The 24,184-nt window shown below is 40.3% G+C and overlaps 1 protein-coding gene across 1 annotated transcript in view; it reads left to right on the top strand.

Annotated features, from left to right (window-relative positions):
• DCTD (dCMP deaminase) overlaps window positions 1–22,138 on the top strand; it is a 42,194-nt gene extending 20,056 nt beyond the window's left edge. The window contains exons 4-6 of the mRNA XM_072624974.1: window positions 16,208–16,324; window positions 18,858–18,954; window positions 20,365–22,138. Coding sequence (XP_072481075.1) covers window positions 16,208–16,324; window positions 18,858–18,954; window positions 20,365–20,440 — 290 coding nt within the window. The 3' untranslated portion in view covers window positions 20,441–22,138. The remainder of the gene's footprint in view (window positions 1–16,207; window positions 16,325–18,857; window positions 18,955–20,364) is intronic.
• Window positions 22,139–24,184: the final 2,046 nt, after the last annotated feature.

Raw genomic sequence — 24,184 nt, 5'->3', positions numbered from 1 at the left:
CAGCTATGGAGAAATAAGATACGTACTAAAGAGATGGCGCTAAGATGAAGAACAACTGGGAGAAGCTTTTTGCAGAAAGTGAGACTTGAGCTGGGACTTGAAGGAAGCCAGAGAAGCCTGTGAATTTGTCCTTCCTCTATCCCTTTCCTCTGGCCATCTTCTTCTCCCCATTCCCTGTTTCTCTCTCTCGTTCCTATTTCTCCTTTTCTTTCCCCATTTTATCCTCCCTCCTTTCCTTCTTTCTTTCCCCTCTCCTCACTTTCTCTCCCTCTCTTTTCCTTCCTACCCTCTCTTCCCTCTTCCTTTTCCCACTGTCTCGTCCCCTCTCTTTCCTTCTTGTCTTTCTTCCCTTTTCTTTATCCTCTCTCCTTCCTCTCTTCCCTTCCTTTCCCCTTCTTTCGCCTTTCTTCTTTCCCCTTTCCTCTTTCTACTCCCTTTCCCTTCTCTTCCTTTCTTATTCTTTCCTTTCCTCTTTTTCTCACTCCCTTCTTTCTCCCCTTCCCTTTCTCTTTCCTCTCCCCTTTTCTCTTCCTCTCTCCCTCCCTGCCTCTCTCCTTCATCCCCTTTCCTTAGAATACCACTTGCCCAGCCTGTGTCTAGTTGATAATTGACATTTAACTTGTTAGGTACATATTCTGTGTCCCTTACTAGACTATGAGCTCTTTGAGAGAAAGGAATTTTTTTAGGATCATGAGAGGCAGGGCTGGATGGAACCTTAGAGGTCATTCAGCCCAATCCACCCAGCAGACTGAACCCCTGAGATACTGTGACTTGCCTGAGGTCACGCAGGTAGTAAGGGGCAGGAATGTGAAGGCAGGGTCTGTGCCTCCAAATGCAGAGGTGGTTCCCTGATGTCCAGTGCTCTTTTTGCACCATGCCTCTCTCCCTAGTTCTCTAGCAACTAGCCCAGCGCCCTTGCCCTTTGAGGTGGTCAGAGTATATTTGTTGAGGAGGAAAAATGTTCCGAAGTAGAAAGGACTGACTTTGGAAATCCTTTTTTGAGTCAGTATTTTGTTAATACAGGCTATGTGCCCAGCATGGTGTAGTCTCTGTCCTGAGGGCTGGTGGAAGCCTGTGTGTAGGCCTGGAGGAGAAAGACATTTATTTTCATCCTCATCCATTCTGGTGACTCTGTACCTCCCAATTAGTAGAGGCATAAACTATTTCTCACTGCTCCTTCCTACCCAAATGATAGATACTACAGTGAGCTTAAAATATTGAATATGATAATTGAGCATGAATTTTTAAATTCTGCAATTAAATGACTTTGTTCAAGATGCCATTAATTTTGAATTTAGGTGACTACAGTAAAATTGGAACTCTTTTGGCCATTTTTCCTCATTTTAATTTTTCAGCAAATGTAGGATATTAGACTTATTTTATTGTGAGAGGATATTTGTTGTAAGTGGGCGGCTAGGTGGTGCACTGCATAGGGTGTTGAGCCTGGAGTCAGAAAGACTTATCTTCATGAGTTCAAATCTGGCTTCAGACACTTACTTGCTGTGTGACCCTGGGCAAGTCACTTCACTCTGTTTGCCTCAGTTTGTTTATCTGTAAAATGAGTTAGAGAAGAAAATGGCAAACCACTCCCAGTATCTTTGCCAAGAAGCTTCTCTGGGTCTCATTTTCTCCATCTGTAAAATTGGGATGAAAATAATAACTTGAGAATTTCACTGGGTTGTTGTTGGGATCAATGAGATATAATTAGTGAGATATGAGGGAAACTTTGAAACATTTTACAAATGGCAGTTAAAATAATAGTAATTTCTGTTGTTTTTCTGCTAGAGCTTGGCCTTGTAGAGGCAGTATGATTTAGTTTAATGAGTGCTGGGTTCAAATATCAGCCCTTCTGCTTGACTGTGGGCATATCACCCAACCTTTCCTGAGCCTCACTTTCCTTTTCTGGTAAAATCCTTCAGAACCTTGATTGTTTCACTTCTACCTTAGTATCCTCATTGTCTCCAACTCACCTGGCATATAGTGTTAAAAATATCCTCTTATTGATAGGTTTAGCATTGTATGCTTCCCCCATGTCCAACACCCTGGTCTAGCCCAGAATTCTATGACTTTTTGACATGATTTGCTCCTTATAAGAGATGTAGAAGGTTGGTAGAACAAGAATTAATATTCTTATCCATTGTAGAAATGAAGATCCCAAGTCACAGGATAAATGGAAGCTTATTTCTTGGACATTTATCCAAGTTAATAGTAGCCCAGTTGTATACAGCCAGCCAGTGGGGCAGCTGGGACTCAGTGTAAAGTTGTAAAAAGAAGATGGTACCTGAGTCATATGATGGTAGATGTAGGCTAGAAGGAACTTCACCAAGCTTCTGGTGGGAAGCACCTAAGAAAGACTTGTTGAATTGAGTTGCGCTTTGTTGATTTTAAGCCACTTTGGTCTCTCTGGTTAGTCCTGACCTGGATTCCGTGGTCAGTTCTTCTGTCAAGGACCCTTGCTATGGAGGGGAATGGGGATGCCAAAGAGGGGGAGCCCAAATGATCTCAGGACTTAAGATTGGTTCCCTCAGATTATTCTGTTCTATCATATGTTAAGGCTTAGCGTAGGAACCCTGACAAAGCATTTTTTAAGCACTTACTGCATGCTAAGCAGGGAAGCTAGGTGGCACAGTGGAGATAGAGCACTGGGCCAAGAATCAGGAAGAGTCATTTCATAAGTTTAAATTTAGCTTCACACACTAGCTGTGTGACCTTGGGCAAGTCATTTCACCCTGTTTGCCTCAGTTTCCTCATCTGTAAAATGAGCTGGAGAAGGAAATGACAGACCACTCCAGCATCTTTGCCAAGAAAACCCTAAATGGCTTCACGAAGAATTAGACACAACTGAAATGACTGACTGAACAACCACAAAAATCTGTACTAAGTACTGGGAAGAGAACAGGCACTTATTAAGCACCATCTATGTTCCAGGCACCATGCTAAGCACTTTACAGATATTTTCTCATTTGTTCTTCACAACCCTGGGAGGTAGGTGCAATTATGATCCCCATTTTATAGATGAAGAAACTGAGGCAGACAGGTTAAGGGACTTGGCCGGGATCATAGAGCTAGCAAATATCCAAGATCAGATTTGAACACAGGTCTAACTCACTCTGGCACTATATCCATGTTGTGCCATGTACAAAGTAAGAGACAACCCATATCCTAAAGTAACTTATACTGTTTGGGTGAAATTTTACAGAAAAGGAAAGTCTTAGGCTACTGACCTCCCTGTCTTCCTTTAAGTCCCAGCTAAAACCTTACCTTCTACAGGAAGCCTTCCCTAACCCTTCTTCATTCCAGTGCCTTCACTCTGTTAATTGTTTCCTATTTGCCCTGTAGATAACTTGATAGGTTAGACTCTGCCTTGAGGGCAGAGATTGTCATCTTTTGCCACTTTTTATATCCCTAGCACTTAGCACAGTGCCTGGTGGTGCTTAATACATGTTTATTGATTGACTGATTGATTAACCCTGTTCTTGGCACACTAGTCATAGCCCAATAGCAATTACCACAGGTACCAAGTGCAACAAAACAAAAAAAGAGATGAGCTTAACTTGTTCTATATTTAAAAAAAAGCAAACTTGCCTTATTTGTTTGAAAATTAAAAGTCAGTAACATTGACACAATATACTCAGTAAGTGCTTATCAATTAAAATAAGATAAAGACTTTAGGGAAATTATTTTTAATGGATTCTGCCATGGTTGGTTTGGTCCATGCTCATTTTTTTTCTAAAGTGCTCCCTCCTTCTGTTGCCCCTCCCTGAGGATTTTGCAACATGAAGAGTACCCATCAGGCTTAAACAACCCTGCGGTAAAAAAAGAACTGCATGAACTCTGCTAGGACAGTTCTGTTGCTAATAAAACCTATTTCAGGTTCAAGTTTTAAGGAGATATTTGTAAATAACAACGTGAATGGAGGAATACTGGTTTATCTTGTCAAGCCTTCTATGGTTTTGGAGAAATAAGAGGTTTGGAATGGGGAAATACTTTTTTCCCCCCATAAATTTCATGTCCTGAAGGTCTTAGAAACATTGAGAGGGTGGACGAGAGCCTGTTGATGTTCAGTGTTCATTCTCTGGCTTTAGAGTTGGCATGAATGAGTTGGTAGGGAGAGAGGGATGTGGAACAGAATTTCTAAACTGTTCCATTTGGAGGACAGAAGAAAGATTGACCTAAAAAGAGGAGCAGTTGGATACCAAGTTGATTTCTTTCCATTGAGCCAGGAGAGAGGGTGTTAGAAAAGCTGTATGATGAGCAAGTCAGCTTTTCGAAGTCCGCCTCCTCTGGGTGGCTGAGCCTTGACAATCCCTTTGCACCCTCAGATCTGCTTTTGCTGTGGAGTAGTGTTTTCACTGGACCAGATGAAACATCAGCTGGATTTCTGCCATCTTTCTAACTGTCTGGACCAGGACCTGTCAGTAACCGCTTGCCATGAATAGATGAAGATTCATTTTCCAAATGACTGCAGCCCTGTTAGTAGGGAAAATTGCTATGTAAAGGGCTTCTGAGAGTATCTAGTCTTCTTTTGCTTGCCTGCTGATGGTGTCAGTATCTTTTGATCCTGATCTGTTGAATTTTTCACTTGAATTTCGAGCAGAGAAACCACTGCCATTATAGTCTAGGTGCTTCCTTCATGTCTAGAGTTAGTGGGAACCTTGTTTAATATAAACATATATGCATACATACATATACACACATACATACATATATGTAAAGATAATTTAAAATATTTCTTTATAATAGAAAATACCATACATACATTTTCATATCATTTTGACATCAGAGATATTAAACATGGAAACCAGATTAAGATATATAATAAAAATATTTAATAAAATACATAAGATTACAAGAGAACATAGATCATGTTAATATGTGGTTTCCTAAGTTAATGGCTGACAGGGATCTTTTTGTGTAGCTTTGTGGCTTTCATTTCTATTTGAGCTTGACATCCCTATTGTACATCATGAGTCAGGGGGCGGTAGTATATTTGTGCTAAACAAATTTAGCTCAGCTTTTTATTGTGAAATCATTTTTCAGTCCATGAACCATTTGGGATTATCATGCCAGAGCACTGGGGTCGTTTACCATTTCCTACCTCAGCTCATCTTACTGATGAGGACCTGAGGCAAACAAGGTTAAGTGACTTGCCCAAGGTCACGCAGCTAGTAAATGTCTGAGGCTGGATTTGAACTCTTGAAGATGAGTCTTTCTGGTTCCAAGCCCAGCACTCTACCCATTACACCACCTAATTGCCCAAGCTCAGCTAGCTTAAGGCTAATGCTATTTCCATCATGCATGCAGGTTCATTCTAAGCTAGTTAGTTACCTTGGCCATGGGCTATGAGACCACTCCCTGAAGCCTATCCCTTCAGAGTGCAGCTAGGTGGGACAGAAAAAGGGAAAAAGAATAACCACCAAAGTCCTTGTCTTCTTAGATGGTGGGTAAACTCCAATTACCAAAAGTGTATGTCTGGACATATTTTATGTTCTCTTTTAAAATTTTATTGGTGCCTTTTGTGTTTTTGTTCTACAAATACTTCCTAATATCCCTTCCCCTCCCTCCATAAAACAAAGAAAAGTTGTTAAGCAAAAGTAAGGGATAGAACATTGGTGTCTGATAGCATATGTAACATTAGGTACCTGTTTGCCAAGAAGGGGAAATGATGTCCCACCTTCTGTAAATATTTTCCAAGAGAATTTATGTTATAAATGGTAACCGACCGATGAACAGTCAATCAGTCAACCTAATTAAGTAGCTCCTGTGTGTCAGAGTTGGGGACGCAGACAAAAAAGAAGCAACCCTTCCTCACAAAGGCTTGCATTCTTTTGTGACAAGTCTGTACACGTAGCAATCAGTGACAGGGCCCAGCACCCAGCACCCTTAGGCCTTAGTCTGTTCCTCTTGCTGTCTCCTATGTCAAATAAAATTTTCCATATCATAGTGGAAACAGTACTAGACTTGGTGTCTCAAGGTCCAGCTTTCTGTCAAGTAGTTAAAATAATACTTGAGTTAACCTTATACTAATAGGGTTATTTTAGGCAGAATGGAAGGAAGGGAGAGAGAGACAGAGAGAGGAATGCTGGTTGAGGGAAAGAAGAAGGGGAAATAAGCAAAGAAAGAGGGAGAAGGGGAAGGAGGGAGGGAAAGAAGTTATTATGTACCAGGACTATGCTTAGTGCTAGAGATACAAATGCAGGTCAAAAGAAAGAAAGGTTCTACCTTTAAGGACCTTCTGTTCTAATAGGGGAAGAAAACATGTAAAATAAGATAGAGTAGACTGAATATGGAGATGAAAATGCTTAAAGCAAGGACATAGTTTTAAGTCTGAATAGTCGAACAGGTCTGAGAAGGGAATGAAGGTTGGTTGGCCTTGGCCTTTCCATAAAATTCACCATTGGGCCTGGTGGAGGGATTTTCCAATGTGAGAACACAGAAGGAGTGGTTGGATGTTCCAGGATGAGGAGACCTCAGGATCTGAGGGAAGTTCCAGTGGGAGGCTGGACTCCAGCTGAGTCATAATTTCGAATTCTTGAAAGTTAGGAAGAGGACTGAATGTGTGAGCTGCTGTCATGCTGGTCCTTCGTTCTCCAAGAGGACCATGACCTCAAGGTGATGACATGACTTGCAGTTGACTTTGATTTGAGTGAGGGAGAGCTGTGCAAGGTCACCAGCCTCACCTTCTTCTCCTGTGATGTCTAGATCCAGTGGCCTGATATTCATCAGGAGGGCTGGAGATGACCCAGGATGCAAATGCTGTGTGGGACTAAAAGTACTGTTAGAAGCCAGTCACCATTTGTAACAGTGATGCTAATGGAAAATCCATTGAGATTCATGCCCTGGATTTTGGTACCTTTACACCCCTCTCCCATGTCCTTTTTGACTTCCTTTTATATTTTGTCTTTATCCGTTAGAATATAAGTTCCTTGAGAGCAGAGCTCTCTTTTCTTTTTGCTTTCCTTTTGCTTGGATTCATATCCTTAGCCCAGTACTTGACAGATGGTAAATAATTAATAAATGCCTTTTTCTTCCCCTTCTTTCTCCTTACTTGGGTGAGGAAGCTCGGTCATACAGGTAGTCTCTTGACTCTTTTCTGCCATGATGGTTGAGATGAATGACCAAAAGAATCATCCAATAATAGAGTTTCTCATAATAGCTAATGGGGGTGAGGGGTGAGGGGGTATGAACTTGAAATGGAACAAACTGTATAGATTGGAAGATACTCAGATAGAGCATTCTAACCTAAAATGTTTGCTTCATGTAGCAATGACCTTAGGGAACATTTCCTGTCCCTTTTCTAGGGAAAGGACTTAAATTTAGAGTGTATTAAATTGTTAAATTGTTGACCCAAACGATATGTACTTCATAGAGCAGTATTGATATATGAAGGCCCTGACAGGATGTCTTTCAGTAACTGGAAAATGAATAGTGAAAATCCATTTTAACTCAAGAAGCAGCTGAATAATTCTGTAAATTGATTTTTACAGAAAGGAGAACAATTGAGTTTCCATCACAGGAAGTACTCAGACTGGGACTGAATGACCAACCTGTCAGCAGTGTGGTAGTGGTGGTGGTACAGGGAGACCATCAGTGAGTGTCAGGTGGGAGGTTAGAACAGGTAACCCCTAACTAAGATTCTTTCTTGTTCTATGGGAACATTTGATAGTTAAAATTAAAAGAGCAAACTTTTTGGTTTTTTTGGAGCTGACAGAGACTTCAGAAATCTTAACTCCTTCATTTTACAGATGGGAAAATCAAATACACACAGAATTATTGACAGAGTAGGAATTCTAACACAACGTTCTTTGACTCAAATCAGTCATAAAACTCAAGTTACCATAATACAGGTAGAGTTTATAGTGGAAATTAACAAGGAATTATGAGACAGCCACACACAAGCCAATATTAGACTTGGGTGTCCCATTTCATCTTAGTTGTTAATTAGATAGTGAGCACCCCACTCAGGCTCCTCTGACTCAGGTCAGTCATAAAACTCAGTTATCAGAATATAGCTGGAGTTTATGGTGAAAATTAACAAGGAATTATGAGAGTCACAAACAAGCTGACATTGAACCTGCGTGTCCCATCTCATCTCACTTGTTAATTGGGTAACAAGGATGCATTGGAAAGAGGGCACATTTTACCCTTAGAAAATTCCAGAACAACTATGGTGTAAGATTCTCTTGTTTTTACAACCTCACCCTGTCTTACCAGTGAACTGAACTGTCTACATTTTGAACACAGGTGGCTCTCAAAGTCCCAGAACCTTCAGAGTCATCAACTTGGTTCAGGGAATGGGTTCCCCAGGGAAACATGTAGAGAACCCTGCTGCTATTTTGCAGAGATCAATGTGCGCCATTGCTAAGTGGTCCTACATCACCTGTACCTGGCTGTAAGCCCCATGCCCTTGCTTTGCCACTGTGTCGAGCACCCTAATTTCTAAGGTTAGCTTGGGTCAAGATAGCTTCTCTGGGCTGGAAAACATTTCTTAAAAGAAGAATCCCCTACCCCTGAAAATGAAGGCTTTCAGGCAATCTGCAGAACTCCTCTCCTTTTTAATGGGAGTAAAAACTGAAAGGCTACCTGCCGCCATATTTTGCCAGGCATCATTATTACCTGTCATCCTTGCATGCTGTCTTCAGAGCAATCGACTGTACTGAAGTTGCATTACCGCTCGATTATTGGAGGAGCATTAAGTTTTTTTTTTCCTTGACAGTGTCTTCACTTCATTTTTTCTTACCTTGTCACCTCTGTGAGTAATCTTAATAATACCATTGTCAGAAACAGATCTTCGTCTTATATCAAATGAGATAAAAGTCAAATCTCCAAAATTATGAAGACCCAGAATCTTTTAAATCTAACCAGGGATAGAATATATCCTATTAATTTGTCAGCCTTCTGGGTGAACCACCTACACAAGACAGTAAGGATTAATCAGGCAAGGGAGATTTTTGAAAAATACATTTTTCTAATTATACAATCTCTTCACAGTGGTCCGGGGTTAATGCAGAACTGAATTCTGAGTGCCAGAACAAGAGACCCAAGTATATGAATTGTCTTATAATTACCTGAAAAGAAGATTTTCCTTCTGGCGATCATGAGCTTTTAAAAGTATTAATCTGATATTTTTGGCATCTCATTTCTTTCATTTTAGATTATTTGGGGAAGTAATTGAATGGTTTTATATTGTTCTCTGTTCTTATCAAATAAGCATCAAGTATTGTTAGTTTCATTGGGGCATTAGCACTCAGCTATTTCTAAAGAATTGGAGCTAAAATGCTTTAGTAATTGGTTATATTTTCTCAGATTTAAAGCATCTCATGAATATTGCAAGGATGTTGCGCCTTCTTTGGTGTACTTGACCAGCGTGCCTCCTGAGGATACAAAAAGCCTTCATTTTTCTTAAGATCTCTAGGAAAGTCACTTTCATCTGCTTGGTTTTTGTCATCAGGATTGTTTACAGTACTTACCACAGCGATACTTAGGAATTCCAACAGAGAATTATGGTTGTTTAGCAAAATAGGAAGATAACTCAGTTTCTTAACTTCTTAGCTTTGGCAGGGGCGGGGGGGGGGGGGGTAATATTTATTTGTCAGATTTTACTGGAATGGCCTCAAGATGCAGATTTCCTGCTGGCTGCTCACAAAGAAGGGACTGGGGAGGCAAAGTCAGGATGAGAGATAAAGATTTGAGAGCCTTGAGTGAGGAGGCCTGTTCCTCAAGCAGATAAGTAGAGAGGGGAAAATGCTATTAAACTTAGGACTGTGCATTGGGAAATTTCCACAAAGGTGGGGGAGGACAGAGTGGACATAGGAGAGTAGTCAGAGGAGTAGACTCTTCATGCTCTCTTTGTGACCCCATTTGGGGTTTTCTTAGCATAGATGCTGGAGTGCTTTGCCATTTGCGTCTCCTGCTCATTTGATAGAAGAAATGGAGGATTAAGTGACTTGCGTAGGGTCACACAGCTAATAAGTGTCTGAGGCCAGATTTGAACTCAGGTCTCCCCGACTCCAGGTCTTGCACTCTATCCACTGTGCCACCTACTGAGTTGGTCTGTTCTTGACACTAAAAAGAGTTAAAATGGAGACTAGTCATCAAGAACAAAGCTAGCAGAGATGTCTGGAAGGATGAGAAGAGGGTTATTGGGTTTAGTGTGAAAAGAATAAGCATTTCAATAGAGCCTCCTCTGTTCCAAGCACTGTACTAAATGCTTTTATTTTTTTTAGATCAATATTAGCTCATTTAATCCTTACAACTACGCTGCGAGGTAGTTATCCCCAGAACAGAAGTAAAGTGACTTGCCTGGGTCTCACAGTCTGAGACTGGATTTGAAATTCCTGAATCCAGCCCAACACTCCATCCACCACCGTGCCATGGATGGAATTGAATGTAAGAGACAAAAAGTGTCTTCCCACAAGAAATCAAGATTCTGGAGATAGAACATGGAGAGAAAGAAGGAGTTACAGGATTATTTGAAGAGAGAAACCCCTTGCCTGCAGGGATCAGGGAAGGCTTCCCAGGCATGGGATAATATCTGATCTCAGTGTAGAATCAACATAAGGAATCAGACCCAGAATTGAAGCCTACATGCAATGCATTCCAGGTATAGGGGAGGAGAAGGTTTGGGCACATGCTCTGGGGTGGGAGCTGGTATGTGGAATTTGGGTTATGGCCAGGAGTCCATTTTAGCAGAAACAGCCAAAGTGAAGGCTAGCCAGAAAGAGGGGTGGGAGTCCTTGAAGGGCTAAGGGGTTGGCATTTTATCATAATGAAGCCACTGAGGATTTCGGGGGTCAGAGGAGTGATGTGTACTGAGCTGTGCCTTAGGAAGATTATCTTCGCAGCTAAGCAGAGGATTGATTTAGGAAGTAGAGGAGAGACTGGAAACAAGAGGTCAGTTGGGAGAATTTTATAATAGGACAGTTAAGCCATTATTAGGGCCTGTGCTAGGATAGTGGCTGTGTTTCCAGGGTGGGATGGATCCACCTGCTGTGGATGGAAGATGGGCAGGGTGTCAGAAGAGGAGACATGCAATTCAGAACACATTTATTAAGCACAGTACTAGGTGCCGAAATGGGCAGTAAGGTGACACAATGGATAGGGTACTGGCCCTCCAGAAAGTCTCCTCTTCCTGAGTCCAAATTCGGCCTCAGACACTTACTAGCTGTGTGACCCTGAGCAAGCTACTTAACCCCGTTTGCCTCAGTTTCCTTATCTATCAAATGAGCTAGAGAAGGAAATGGCGAACCATTGCAGCATTTTTGCTAAGAAAACCCTAAGTAATGTCATGAAGAGTTGGACGTGACTGAAAGCAATTAAACAAACAACCGAGTGCCAGATACTGTTCCAGGTATTGGGGTGTAAACGCCAGAAATGCAGATACTTTCCTGAGGCGATGAGCCATCTCGAGATAAACAGGGGCATCGGTGGTCAGTGTGTGCTCATGTATCAGGCAAGAGAACTGTTTGTTCCTTCACTTCTTCCAGGAAGCTAAAAACTAGACTGAAACTTAGGTTAGAAAGAAGGATTTGCTGGGAAGTCTAAACTCAGGCCATTGGTCTCTTTTTTTTATTATTATTTAAAATTTTTTGAACTTAACAAATACCAGAAAAGGGCATTTGTACATATGTAGTAGAACAGAAAAAGAGGATTGGACATGAAACAGCAAGCCTCTATTGTGTATATTTGTTTTCATGGCTACTCGCAATGAGAGTGCAAACCCAGGGTTGGAGGAGTCATGTCAGCAAACATTTATTTATTAAGCCCTTATTATGTGCCTGGCATTCTGCTAATTTCAGGATATACAAAGAAAGGCAAAATGTAGCCTCTGTCCTCGGATAGCCCAACTTTAAATGGAGGGAGATGGCGGGCAAACAGACGTGTACATTAAAGGTACACAGAACAGTGTACTGTGTACTAGTTACTAGGTATACAAAGAGCAGCCTCTTGTCTTTTCAGTCCAGTGCCATTTTGTCACTTATCAGGTTCATTTGGTCACCACATTGATTAGTCATTTCAGTTGTGTCCAATTCTTCATGACCCCATGTGGACTTTTCTTGGCACAGATACTGGTGTGGTTTACCATATCCTTCTCCATGTCATTTTACAGAAGAGGAAACTGAGGCAAATAGGGTTAAGTGGCTTGCTCAGGGTCACACAGCTAATAAGTGTCTGAGGCTGGATTTGAACTTGAGTTTTCCTGACTCTAGATCCTGCCCTCTATCCATTGCACCACCTAGCTGCCCTTTGATCAAGGTAGATGGCTCTTTTGCTCCGACAGAACTCAGTTGTACAACTACAGGAATTCATTTCAGTTCAACTAATACTCATTAACTTCATGTTTAAGGCACCAAGGGTGCAAAAATGAAAATGATTTAATTCTTGCTTTCAGAGAACTTATCTTCTGTTGAGGTTTGTACACAGTGGAAAGAAATGGTGGATGTAACCCTGCGAGTTTGGACTGAGCCTATTAATTAGAAAGATGGAACTGTGAGAAAGAAAGCTTACCTAACATTTAATTGATGTTTTATTGATGTTATGTTTTCAAGGTCACAGTCCTATGTAGATAGCCCCCATCCCTTGCAGTCTTCCCCTTGCAGCAAAGAAAAACAATTAAGTACAACTTGGGCCTGTAGTCCTCACCCACCCACCCCCACCATGGAAAGAAGAGGGTTGCAGTTTCTCTTTACAGAGATCCCTAGAACCCAAGAGAGATGACAGAGGAAATGAACAGGAGTGATGTGATTTGAGGGATTCATGTGCTATTGACTCAACCCTGGAATGAAATGACATGTACTGTATCTCTTTATTAAGACAGCTTTTTCGCCTTTTTCCAGATTTGGTGCTCACTTAGACAGCTGGGAGGCTGCGTTCCCACAGAGGTAGTTTCATGTATTTCTAAGGATCACACTGATTTCAAGGTTTTCACATTGCCCAGCGGACCATGTTCTCAATAGGGAGGGTTTTACATTTTAACTCCAGTTATTTTGTAGCGAAGTGAAAGGAAGCCTGTTTATAATTCTCTGCATTATTGCCAATAAACCACCCTTTCTATGCAGAACTGTAAAATGCTGCTTGAGCTAGGAGGATCTGTTTCATATGGTAATTTCCATTAATGAGTCAGGACATAGAAATGTTAAATTTTGCCTCAAACTGCCTAGTGTGAATTAAGGGAAGACTGTTGTAGTCAGTGTGACAATTTCTTCTGGTGATTCAGAATAGGAGAATATAATTGTGTCCATAACCTGTTTAATGTTCTGGATAGAAAGTAACCCAAAATGTATATTTTGTTCGTTGAGGGAACATTGCTTTGACATTTGGATTTAGGAAATCTAAACTTTCACCATGAATAATTGGGGCCCTCATTTCTTCCCTTTTTCTTTCAATAACTATTTAACACCCATTGTGTTGATGGCTTTGCTTTAGGCTCCCTGGGAGTTCCAAAGAGCTGTGTAGACTGGGCTCTGCCCTCCAGGGGGGCTTAAAAGAGACAATTACATTTAATTGCTTCTAATAACAAGCAGTGTGTAGTCCCTGCACAAAACTTCTAGGTCTTGTGGGAAGGGGAGATGATTGTGCTCTGGGCATTTCTTAGGAGGAGGAGGGCATGTTGGGATGGAGCTCCCCTTTCCTATTGGAAAGAAAACCTTTGCTTCTTTTTTCAGACATTTCTGGGCGCTTGCAATGGTATAAGCCTTTATTCAGTCCATCAATCAGTAAGCCTTTATCAGGCAGGCAGGCAGGCAGGCAGTGTGCATTTATAAAACCACGTGAGTTCTAGGGATACAAAGAAAGGCAAAAACGTAGACCTCTGCCCACAAAGTGCTTAAAGTCTAATGGGGGAGACACTGTACAGATAACTCTCAGAACAGGAACTAGCAGTGGAGGGGTGGGCAAAGCCTCCTGTGGAGGATGAGGTGGAGGATGAGCTGAATCTTCAGTGAGGTCCAGAAAGCCAGCAGGTGAGGAGGGAGAGCACTCCAGGTGTGGAGAACAGCCATTCAGAAGCTACTGAGTGGGAATATTTACATATATGTAAATATACACACACACATAACATCTGGGAGGATTAAGAAGCCTTTTTGTAGAAGAAAGGAAAGAATTCTGAGTTACAAGTCAGCCCCCCTCTTCCATTTTGAAACAGTTAACAAGGTTTAGATATAGCATAAAATGGATATTTGGGTAGATGGCGCTCCTCATCTTCATGTGGAAATGGATGTAGGTAGAGTGAGATAACTCCAGTGCCAGTAACCAAGGCATTCCCACTTCGATGGGCCTTTTTCTGTTCTCTGGTGACCAGGAAGCCACTTCCATGTGGCCACCGGAAAGCTTCATTCTAGAAATACAGCTTCAGCCTTGGCCCTGGGGCCATCTTGTCAAGTTTTGTTTCTTTTCAGGGAAAGAGGCATACCCTCTTTCATGCAACAAATATTTATTTAATGTTTACTCTGTGTAAAAGCCCGTGCTAGGCAATATGAGGAATATAGAAAGCAATAGCATTAGGTGCCTTGCTTTTTATTTGAAGAGACAAGATATAAGTGTATAAAATGTTAAGAAGTAGTTGCTCTGCGTATTCCCCCTGGAGGTCAGAAATAGAAGGGTCCCAGCTACATCAGAATGCTTACAGTAGCGCCTTTTGTAGAGCAGAAAAGCTCAACTGATCAGACGCCCATCATTGGAGAACAGCTAAAGAAACTGTGGAACCTTCATGCAGTGGAATAGCACTGCTGCTTTGATGAAGGATAAAGAAAAACATGGGAAGCCTTGTCAACAAATAAAAAAAATTGTGACAATGATATGTGTAATTATAATGACCAAGCTGGGCGCCAAAGAAGAGATAGGAGTATATCTCTTCTTTTTCATTTGGCTATGGGTGTAGAACACTTTATTTTGTTGGGGGTTGTTTGATTAGCTTTGCTGAAGTGCTTTTTTTCTTAAATTTTTTAAAAATAAGGGATGGCTCTCTGGGTGAATAGAGGAGGGATACATTAGAAAATTAAGGTAATGTAATGAAATGAATCAGTAATTATTTAGGCTAAATTTTTTTAACTTAATGTTTTTTAAACTTTTTAAATTGAAGTTTAAAAGTTTGGAATAGATTATAAAGTGCCAAATGAATTGTATAGACAAGTTCTAAAGGTTCAGAGAAAGGAGAAAAAGGCTTGATGGAGGAAAAGTTGGACTTGAGCTAGGCCTTGAAAGATGAATTAGATCTGGTCAAGTAACATTCAGATATACTGGCAGAAATATCAGGTAGTCAACAGAACATTTATTAAGTGCCTGCTATGTTCCTGGCTTTCTACTAAGTGCTAGGGATACAAAGAAAGGCAAAAGACAGCCCCTACCTTCAGAGAGATCACAATCTAATGGGGGGGTGGACAAAAATTACTGAAATTAACCCTGTTTTTGGAACCTTCAAGGGCTGCTCAGTTGGTAAAGAACTTAGATTTTCATTGTCATTGAATTTATCCCTGATACAGGCCCTTAAAGAGAATATAGAATATAGAGATATAAATTGAAAAAATCATATCAGCTGTAGACTACACACAGGTGTCATACCAGCTCATTTGAGATAAAAGTGTAGCATACTTTATGTGGATCGATACAGTCTCTCTCCCCTTATTTTTCTCCCTTTTCTGTTTCTCTTTTTCTTTTGAGGAAGAAAATGTGTATTTACTCAGCTGAACTGTTTGTTGTACATTCTTACTGTTCTTGGGTGCCTTTTAAGTGTTTCTGGGATGAGTCACCTGGGAGATGAACCCAGTTCCTCAAGAGAGAAATGCTTAGCTTTACTTCCCAATTCTTTAAAAAAAATAACTATACCTCATCCTCTTGACCATAATGATGTTCTTATATATGCACATAAATGCACAAATGAGCTGTTTCCCATAGACATTTGGGTTTTCCAGGGTATTGTGAAGCCCTGGGTTATTATGACACTCAGGGTAGGTTGGCCTTGGGCCTTGGTATCTGCTTCAGGTTCTTAAAACCACTCTGGCTAATGATTTTGTTACAAATTACCAAACTGGTCAGACCACTTGACCTTCATTTGGTGATTTTGGGATGCCTCTATTTGCTGATTTTTAAAAGCTGTAATCTTTATCATTTAGGTGATTGATCTTGTATAGGATGCAATTAGAAGAACTTCATTAATATCAATATATTCTTCATGACCTGGAATATTACTTTTCCCTCTCTCATCATGCAGTGTGCCACGCTGAACTGAATGCCATTATGAACAAAAACTCTGCAGATGTGAAGGGTTGCACCATATATGTCGCCTTATTCCCATGTAATGAATGTGCTAAACTCATCATCCAGGCAGGTAAGAGCTGGTGCCAGGTTGATTTGTCACATTTGCATTGCTGTCTGCTCCTGAGTACCTCATCACAGATGTATTTGATTTTAAATTGTTGTTGTTTAGATCTAAATTAATTGCACTATCAACTTTGCAGGAGATTTCCCGTGTTTTGTGTTTGAATGGTGCCAGGTATTCTAAGACTAATTGTATCTTCTGTGATTCTTAGCATGTTTTTAATTTAGGTTTGCAACTTCTTAAACCGTTGAGCTGCCAAAGAACAACACTGGCATTGAATATAATTACTGTCAATTTACTGTACTCTGACATATTATGCATAGATTAGGGGGGGAAATGAACTTCTGTCTGAAACAAGGTCAGTTGGGAGCCTCTCCATGAAATTTTAATTTGTATGTAATATAGGGTAGATATTTGAAGATTTTAAAATATCTTTGTTCAGAAATGTCATAAGACTCATATGATCCGCATTTAATTTTTCCTCTTATTACAGTGCTATAAATCTGTGTTCTTGCAGCAAGGGTGCTGCTCAGAATGTTTCTCCTTCTTCAGACTATGATATCCAAGTATTGAGCTAACTACAGTATACTTTATCTCCATAAAACTCTTGGTTCAGTCCTAAACACTTAATCATGTTGGCCAGATGTGTGACTTAAAGGGTCTGTTTATCTTGTGCTTCCGTGTGGTTCTGAAGAGATTCAGTGTGGGGGTATTGAAATCAAAAGCCTCATGTTGAAGGGCTCTTATAAAAATACCTTTCTGGCCTCCTTTTTGTGCTCTCACTCGGGTTTTATTTTCCCCAGACTGCATTCTCCAGACGGAACAATGGAAAAGAAGCTGGAATCAACAAAAGCAGTCTTGTTTATGTGTCGGTTGGGAGGGGTAGGGAAAAGAGAGGGGGTGGAGAGCATGCTGGCACAAGTGGGGTAACTTTCCAGCTCAGTATTGTCAGAAGAGGATGAGGACAAGTACATTCTGTCTTCACTTCCAAGGAACTTGTTTGAAATAAACACATCCATACCTCTCAAACTATGAACACTGGAATTAGAAGTATTTTGGCACTCACTTTTAAATCAGAGACTCTTAAACTTTTTGGGGTCATGGACCTCTCTTGTGGTGTGGTGATGTTTACAGACTCCTCAGAATGTTTTTTAAAAGATTAAGATAAAATACATAAAATTACAAAGAAAACTAGTTATATTGAAATTCAGTTATCAAAATATTTTTTAAACATGTTAAGAACCCCTGTTCTGCATTTTCAGGTCCTCTCCACTCCTTTCCTCAAAGTAGCATTATTGAGTTATAATTTGTGAGTGTAGAGTCATTGATTTAGACCTGGAGGGACCTTAGGCGCCCTTGAGTCTAATCCCCTCATTTTGCAAATGAGGAAATTGAGACAGCCATGTTAAGTGATTTGCCCAGGGTCACACAGACAGGGTAGGTTAAGGTAGAGGTGTATAGGGTCTTCAGGGAGGACCAGCACCTCTGGTGTGAGTACTGCAGAGCCCTTTTCAGAGGTGCTTTCCACTTTTGGTGTCCACCAAGCTGTAGCATGTATATTCAAATGGCTCAGCAGTTGGGCTAAACCAGGTTAAGGATAACTGATGGGCCTCAGACCCATTGGTGAGTTGGGGAGGTATCTACCCCAGAATGCGAAGATTTCTCCTGGTGGAATGGATGAATGAGAACAGATATGTTCCAATGGCTGTGAAGGTCATCCACTGTATCATAAGCCATCACCAAGCCATCATCATCTTAACTTTTGACTTGCCACTGGACTTTGATGACTCTGGAAGAGAGAGTAAGGCAGAAGACTTTGTGCAACTCTGCCTCATTTAAATCCAATTCATTTACAAGTCAAGATATCACCCTACGATGTCATTGGTCCCTTTCTAAAACAAAGGACAAATAACAGAATCAGAGGTATGATTCGCACCTAGCTCTTCCTAACTTAACCATAATGCCATTGACTGTTCAGAGTGAAGCCAGTTTAGTTCAAATTCTGGCTACCTGCTTATTACCTGTGTAACAAGTCACTTTATTAACCCAACCACTGGGGCTGCTTGGAATTTCCTAGGTAGACTCTATGTCTATGCTACTTAATTGCTTCAGGTTAGTAGTGGTCCTTCCTTAACATAGAGTGTGTCTACTTGTGTTAGATCTCAGTTTTCTCATCCATAAAATGAGGGAGTTGGGCCAAAGCTACTTCTGAGGTCCCTTCTAGCTCTAAGTCTTCAGTTCTGTACCTAACATTCTGTCATCGTGTTAATTAAGCCTTAAACGTCTTAATAAGTTTCCATTTCAGATTAGTGGGGTAAAGGTGGGAATCTAAGTTGGTTATTGAGCAAATGATGTACTGTGTCCTTTTCTATGTCAGAGAATAGGAGATAGGGATTTTTGCTAGTAAGATTTGGAATTTTCTGTTAAGCTCACCTAACAAAGTGTAATTAATCATATACTACAAGGACTCCATCTGTTTCTATAAGTCATATATTATCTGTATCTGCACTTTCTAATGGACTTTTCCACATTATCTCTTAAGGTATAAAAGAAGTTATTTTTATATCTGATAAATACCACGATAGTGACGAAACCACAGCTGCAAGACTCATGTTTGATTTGGCTGGGATTAAATTCAGGTAAAAAAGGACAAACTTTTGATGTGTGTGAGGCTTTTATTTTGTTTGTTCGAGTTTTGAGAAATCTCTTTTCCTAATGAAGAAGTTTATTTGACTTACATCAACACTGGAGTGTGCTCACTAATTCCTTTCTGGGATTCCTGGCTTTCTTTGCGTTGTTGGGGCTTTGGAGATGATGGAAACGCTGTCATTGTAATAAGAATCTGAACAGTGTCATTGAAAGAATAGATTTTTAAAAGCAATGACAGGAGCATCTGAAGGTAATTTGTTTAACAGACTTCAACTCCAGTAACTTTCTAAGGCTTCGACTAATTATTCTAGGAGGAGGGGATTTAAAAATTCACAGAGTTTTACAATATTAACATAAGACCTTCTTAAATTTTGCAAATATAACAAATGTGGCATAGAAAATTTAGGATGAAAGCAACCTGCTAGGTTGAGACACCCAGGAGTTCCTACAGCGGTATTTTAAATTGAGGTTTGAAGTTATTCAGTTATTTCTTGCTTTCAGAAGCTATTTGGATTTTGATCATCATCTTGACTGGGCAAAAAGAGGGATGTAAGATGTTTTACTTGCAAGCTAGGTTAGCCACCTAGATTCCTGGGAAAAAGTTAGTTGAGCCTTTTTTGAGATGACAGAGCTTAAGGAAATGGGTCTGATGTCTTGTAGTCAGTGGCATGATCAAGAGTGGGCTTAAGATAATAGCCTAAGGTCTCTGCCTGTTACATTAATGGTTAGGGATATGGGCTGTGCTTAATGAATCTCCTGAATTAAACAAAGTGCAATGCCTTATGAGACTTTAACTCCCTATTATTTGAATAATTCTTTGTTAGATCCAAAGAAATAAATTCAGTCCCCAAATATTGTCTTCTTTTTAATTGCTGGGAAAGATTTGAATTTTTTTTTAAGATTTTAGGACTCATTTTAATTTTGTACTTGCAAGTGTGATTTTTAAGTAACTTTCTATTAAAGGTTCATTGATTTATCTGGCCCTGGGCGAGATGTGAAATAAAACTTAAGACCCTTGAGCCGCCAGAAATATACTTTCCAAATTTACTGAAAAAATTTGTTAGAGAATGAGATAAATTTGGGGAGGATGGGGCCAGTAATCTGTTGTCATGTTCTGCAGCCTATGTGTTAGAAATCCTTTGATTCCCTAATAATTCACGAACTCCAAAAGTTAAAGAACAACCTAAGCAACCCTATATGTCTTTTTGTCTTCATCTTTTTTTTTTGTCCATGTTTCTCTCAGTATGGTACACTCTAATTGGCTCAGATAAAAAACTTCAAGCGAAACATAGGGCATTTTATTCCTTTCAGAAAATGTTGGTTAAGCCAAAGTAAACAAATTATTTTAAACTACTCATGAGATAATATCTTTATATTTTTCTTCTGTTTTTTATGTTTAGGAAATTCATACCCAAGTACAGCAAGATTGTCATTGACTTTGATTCAATTAACAGCCAACCGAGTCAAAAGCCTTAGTGAGTTACATCTCATTAAAACTCTAGAAGATTGGGATTATCCTCTTCTAAGAAGCTGCTAATGCCTTTCATCTCGAAGTTACCCATAACTTTTTAATATCCAGTACAGCAAAAGTAGACATCTGAAGAATATGAAGCCTCAAATCTTCCTTCCTGTCTCTCTGGTCACATGGAATCTACATCTATTTAAACTATTGATTTCTGATTTGAAATGGTGAAACATCTATAGCATAGACAGGGCTGGGGTAGGGGTGTTTATTTTCTTCTTTCCCTGAAAAAAAACAAAACAAAAAACAGGACAGTAAAAGGAGCCAGACTTGGAGTCAGAGGACCTGGGTTCAGATCTTGACTGCCATTTACCAGATACTGTAAATTGGGCAAATGACTTAATCTGTTGCCTCTGTTTTCTCATCTGTAAAAATAACAGGTTGGGATTATGTGATCTGTGGCTCTGTCATAAGTAAGGCTCTGCCTTACTGTTACCCTGATATCTAATCACTAGGGTTGGTTGGGATTACCTAGGTAGACTCTACTACCCCATCTTATTACTTCGGGTTAGGAGTGATCCTTCACTAACGTACAGTGTGCTTACTTGTGCTAGAGGAACAGATAAGTAATTGTCATTGTCTTCTTAGTGGGGATGAGCAGACATACTGGGGTGAACATCTGGTCTCAGTGAAGTAGAACATGGAAGTGCCCTTGTTAAAAACAGAGGCTCAAATTATAGTACCTTCAAAATAGTGTTGGGAGAAGGTCACCTATTTAGGATTGCTGCTTGTCCTGTCAGATCCTGACAGAAAACATTGCACCACACCTGTAAATAGAGATTGAGTGCCTCCTTGGATGATCCAGGCAGTTAGCATTTACCTTGGTCATGAGATCTGAGCAGAAACAGCTGTTTATTTGTGAATTATTTTACACCTTCTTGTCAGATGCTGCATTTAATTCACCTTGTTCTTTAGAGTTCCATAAACTGTCAATTTTATGGAATAACCTGTTCCTGACCCTCAAAACGTTGTTAGTTGTTTATAAGTTTAAGGTCAAGGGCTCACAGGATTTCATGTTTTAAGGGACTTCAGATAGCACTTAGTCCCACCTTTCATTTAACAGACGAGATGACTGAGGCAGCAAGAAGATAAATGAGTCACTGAGGTTTGCCCAGTGAATAAGTATCAGAGTTGGCATTCTGACTCAGAACCCCAAATCTTTTGTTCTTTCTCTTTCTCCTTCTTGTTGGCTGGAAATGGTGTCTCCATACCAAGGCTGGGTTCTGTCTGTCCTCTCCTAGTCCACCTTTGTTCAACACCTGGACTACTCTAACACGAGATCGAAAGTGCCCACTTGGAGGCAGCCTGTTCTAGCTAGAGGGGTGACTTGGGCATATTTAATCAAGCTGGTTCATTGCCTTTGTCTTCAAAAATATTGCTTAAACCAAATAGCCTCACTAATCATCATGAGGCTTGGGAATGCATGTCAGTGCACCTTGTCTTTTATCTAATTTAATTTTTTATTAGCTATGTTTAGTACCTTTGTTTAGAAATGACTCTTCTCTTGGAGAGCATTATTTGCTCTTTTAAAAAAAAATAAAGCATTACACTTAGCTGAATTTTTATCGTCTCCAAGGTTTTTGTACTCTGTATTTTCAGTCATTATGAAATTTGGCGTTTTACCAGTATTATTAAAATCTTATTAAAACCTACTAACTGAAGTACGCTCATCATTATAGTATCATATTGTATGCTTAATTCTACAATTCCTGCCATGCTTGTTAGTGGTGCCTGGAGCACAAACCAGACACTGTAATGCCTGCTATTCAAGCTTCTAAGATGTCATTTATTCAACCTACTAATATTGTAGATTTTCCCCAGGTAACATGTAAAGGTGATACCTTTTCCTGGACTAGATATTAAAAATCAATGTCTTCCATGAGTATTTGCATATCTTTAGGGTGGGGCTTATCTTAGAAGGGAAAGTTGATCCTTTCCTCACCTACCAAGTTGGACTGCCTTTGGGGATGGGACTCAAATGAAAAAAAAACAAAAAAACCAGCAACCAGACAGCAGTGAAATAATAAAGGACTCCCAGTTCAGTAATAGTAACTTATTAAGCTCTTATTATATGTGTAAAGCAGTAGGCCACTGTGGTGCCTTGTTTTCAAATGGAGCACATGGGCAAGGATGAAGGTTCGAGTATGTAGGGTTAAGCAAGGAAAACTGACTCCATTATGTGTTGCTAGGACTAGATTTTTCCAATGGGCACCAGTATGTGACCTCGAGGTCACCAGGGTTAACAGAAGTCAAGCCATCTTGGATTCCTCCAGTTAGAGGCAGAAAAGTGTCCCAGTTCTGGCCCAGCAACCAGAAAGTAGAAATCAAAACCAATCTCTTTCCTCTGGGTCTGCTCCACCCTAATTAAGTCAAGTCAGCAAGCATTTACTAAGTACCTACTATGTGCCTGGCATTATTTTAAGTGTTTGGGATACAAAGAAAGGCAAGCCACAGTCTGAATTCTCTGGTAGCTCGCAGTCTAATGGAGGAAAGAACATGCACACAAATACATACAACTAGGTAGATGAGATTCATTGGAGATATCCCCAAGGGAAGGACCTGGCATTAAGCAGCACCAAGAGAGCATTCTTGCAGAAACTGGGACCTTAAGAAGATTCCATAAGGAAGCCAGGAGGCAGAGGTGAAGAGGGAAAGAATAGCCAACATGGGTGGTGCTCAGTGAGAACTCGGTCAGGAGGTGGAGTATATTTAAGGAGACCAGAATAAGTATACTGAAGGGGAGTAAGGTGAAAAAGACTCTAACAAGGTATAAGAAGGGTAGGCCTTGGGTCTGCTCCCCAGGGCAGTGGGAAAGGGATCATTGATGGCAAAGGCCCCCAAAGAAGCAACATTGAGCTTAAACATTGTTCTCCTGTGGACCAGGATTGGAAGGAAAGAGATGGAGAAAAGGTGTTTCCTGAAGTTTCCTTTTTCTCTATGAAACACCTCTGATGATGCTTTTCAGCCATCTAGAGAGTGCAGGAAGCATAATGAGGAGAAAAATTAGACAAGGTTAACAACATTGTAAAAATGAATGGCTGAAGGACCTAAGAACTCTGATCAACATAGTGACCAATGGTGACTGAAACGCCAATGATGAAATATCCTATCCACCTCATGACAGAGAGGCAGTGGACTCAGTATGCAGAATGAGACCCATTTCTTTAGACATGGCCAATATGGGAATGTGTTTGACTTGACTACGTAGATTTGTTATAAGGGTTCTCTTTTTCTTCTTTTTTAGGGGGTGAGTTGAAGTTGAATGAGAGAGGAAATAAATGCTTGTTAATTGGAAAGACTCCTTTTTTTTCATTGGTCTTCTTGTGGGCTTAATCCATCAATGATTATAGATCCCTGAGGAGGAAGTCTGAAGAATCCTACCTAGCCCTAAGGAACAATGTTCTTTGAACGGCTGAGTGTTGTCTGGAGTGTGTTCTTTCTTCTAGGGAACAGATACTCAGGGATATAACCATATCTTTTGTCTTGGTTTACATGTGAAAACTTACAAACCGTGGGGTTTCGTAGCCAGTCTGATTGCAATTGGCTCAGTATAAACTTCAACAACACACACTGTTCCTGAGACAATGTGGTATGTAGAGCTGTGGCCTTGAAGTTAGGAAGACTTAGATTTCAGTCCCACTTCTCCTGCTTTTTTCAAAGTAGACATGCAATCTTGGACAAATCACTTAATCTTCCTG

This window comes from Notamacropus eugenii, chromosome 7 (genome assembly GCF_028372415.1).
Source record: "Notamacropus eugenii isolate mMacEug1 chromosome 7, mMacEug1.pri_v2, whole genome shotgun sequence".
NCBI classification, from domain to species: Eukaryota; Metazoa; Chordata; class Mammalia; order Diprotodontia; family Macropodidae; genus Notamacropus; species Notamacropus eugenii.
Note: the sequence above shows the minus strand (reverse complement) of the source record. Positions and strands in the feature narration are given on the sequence as shown.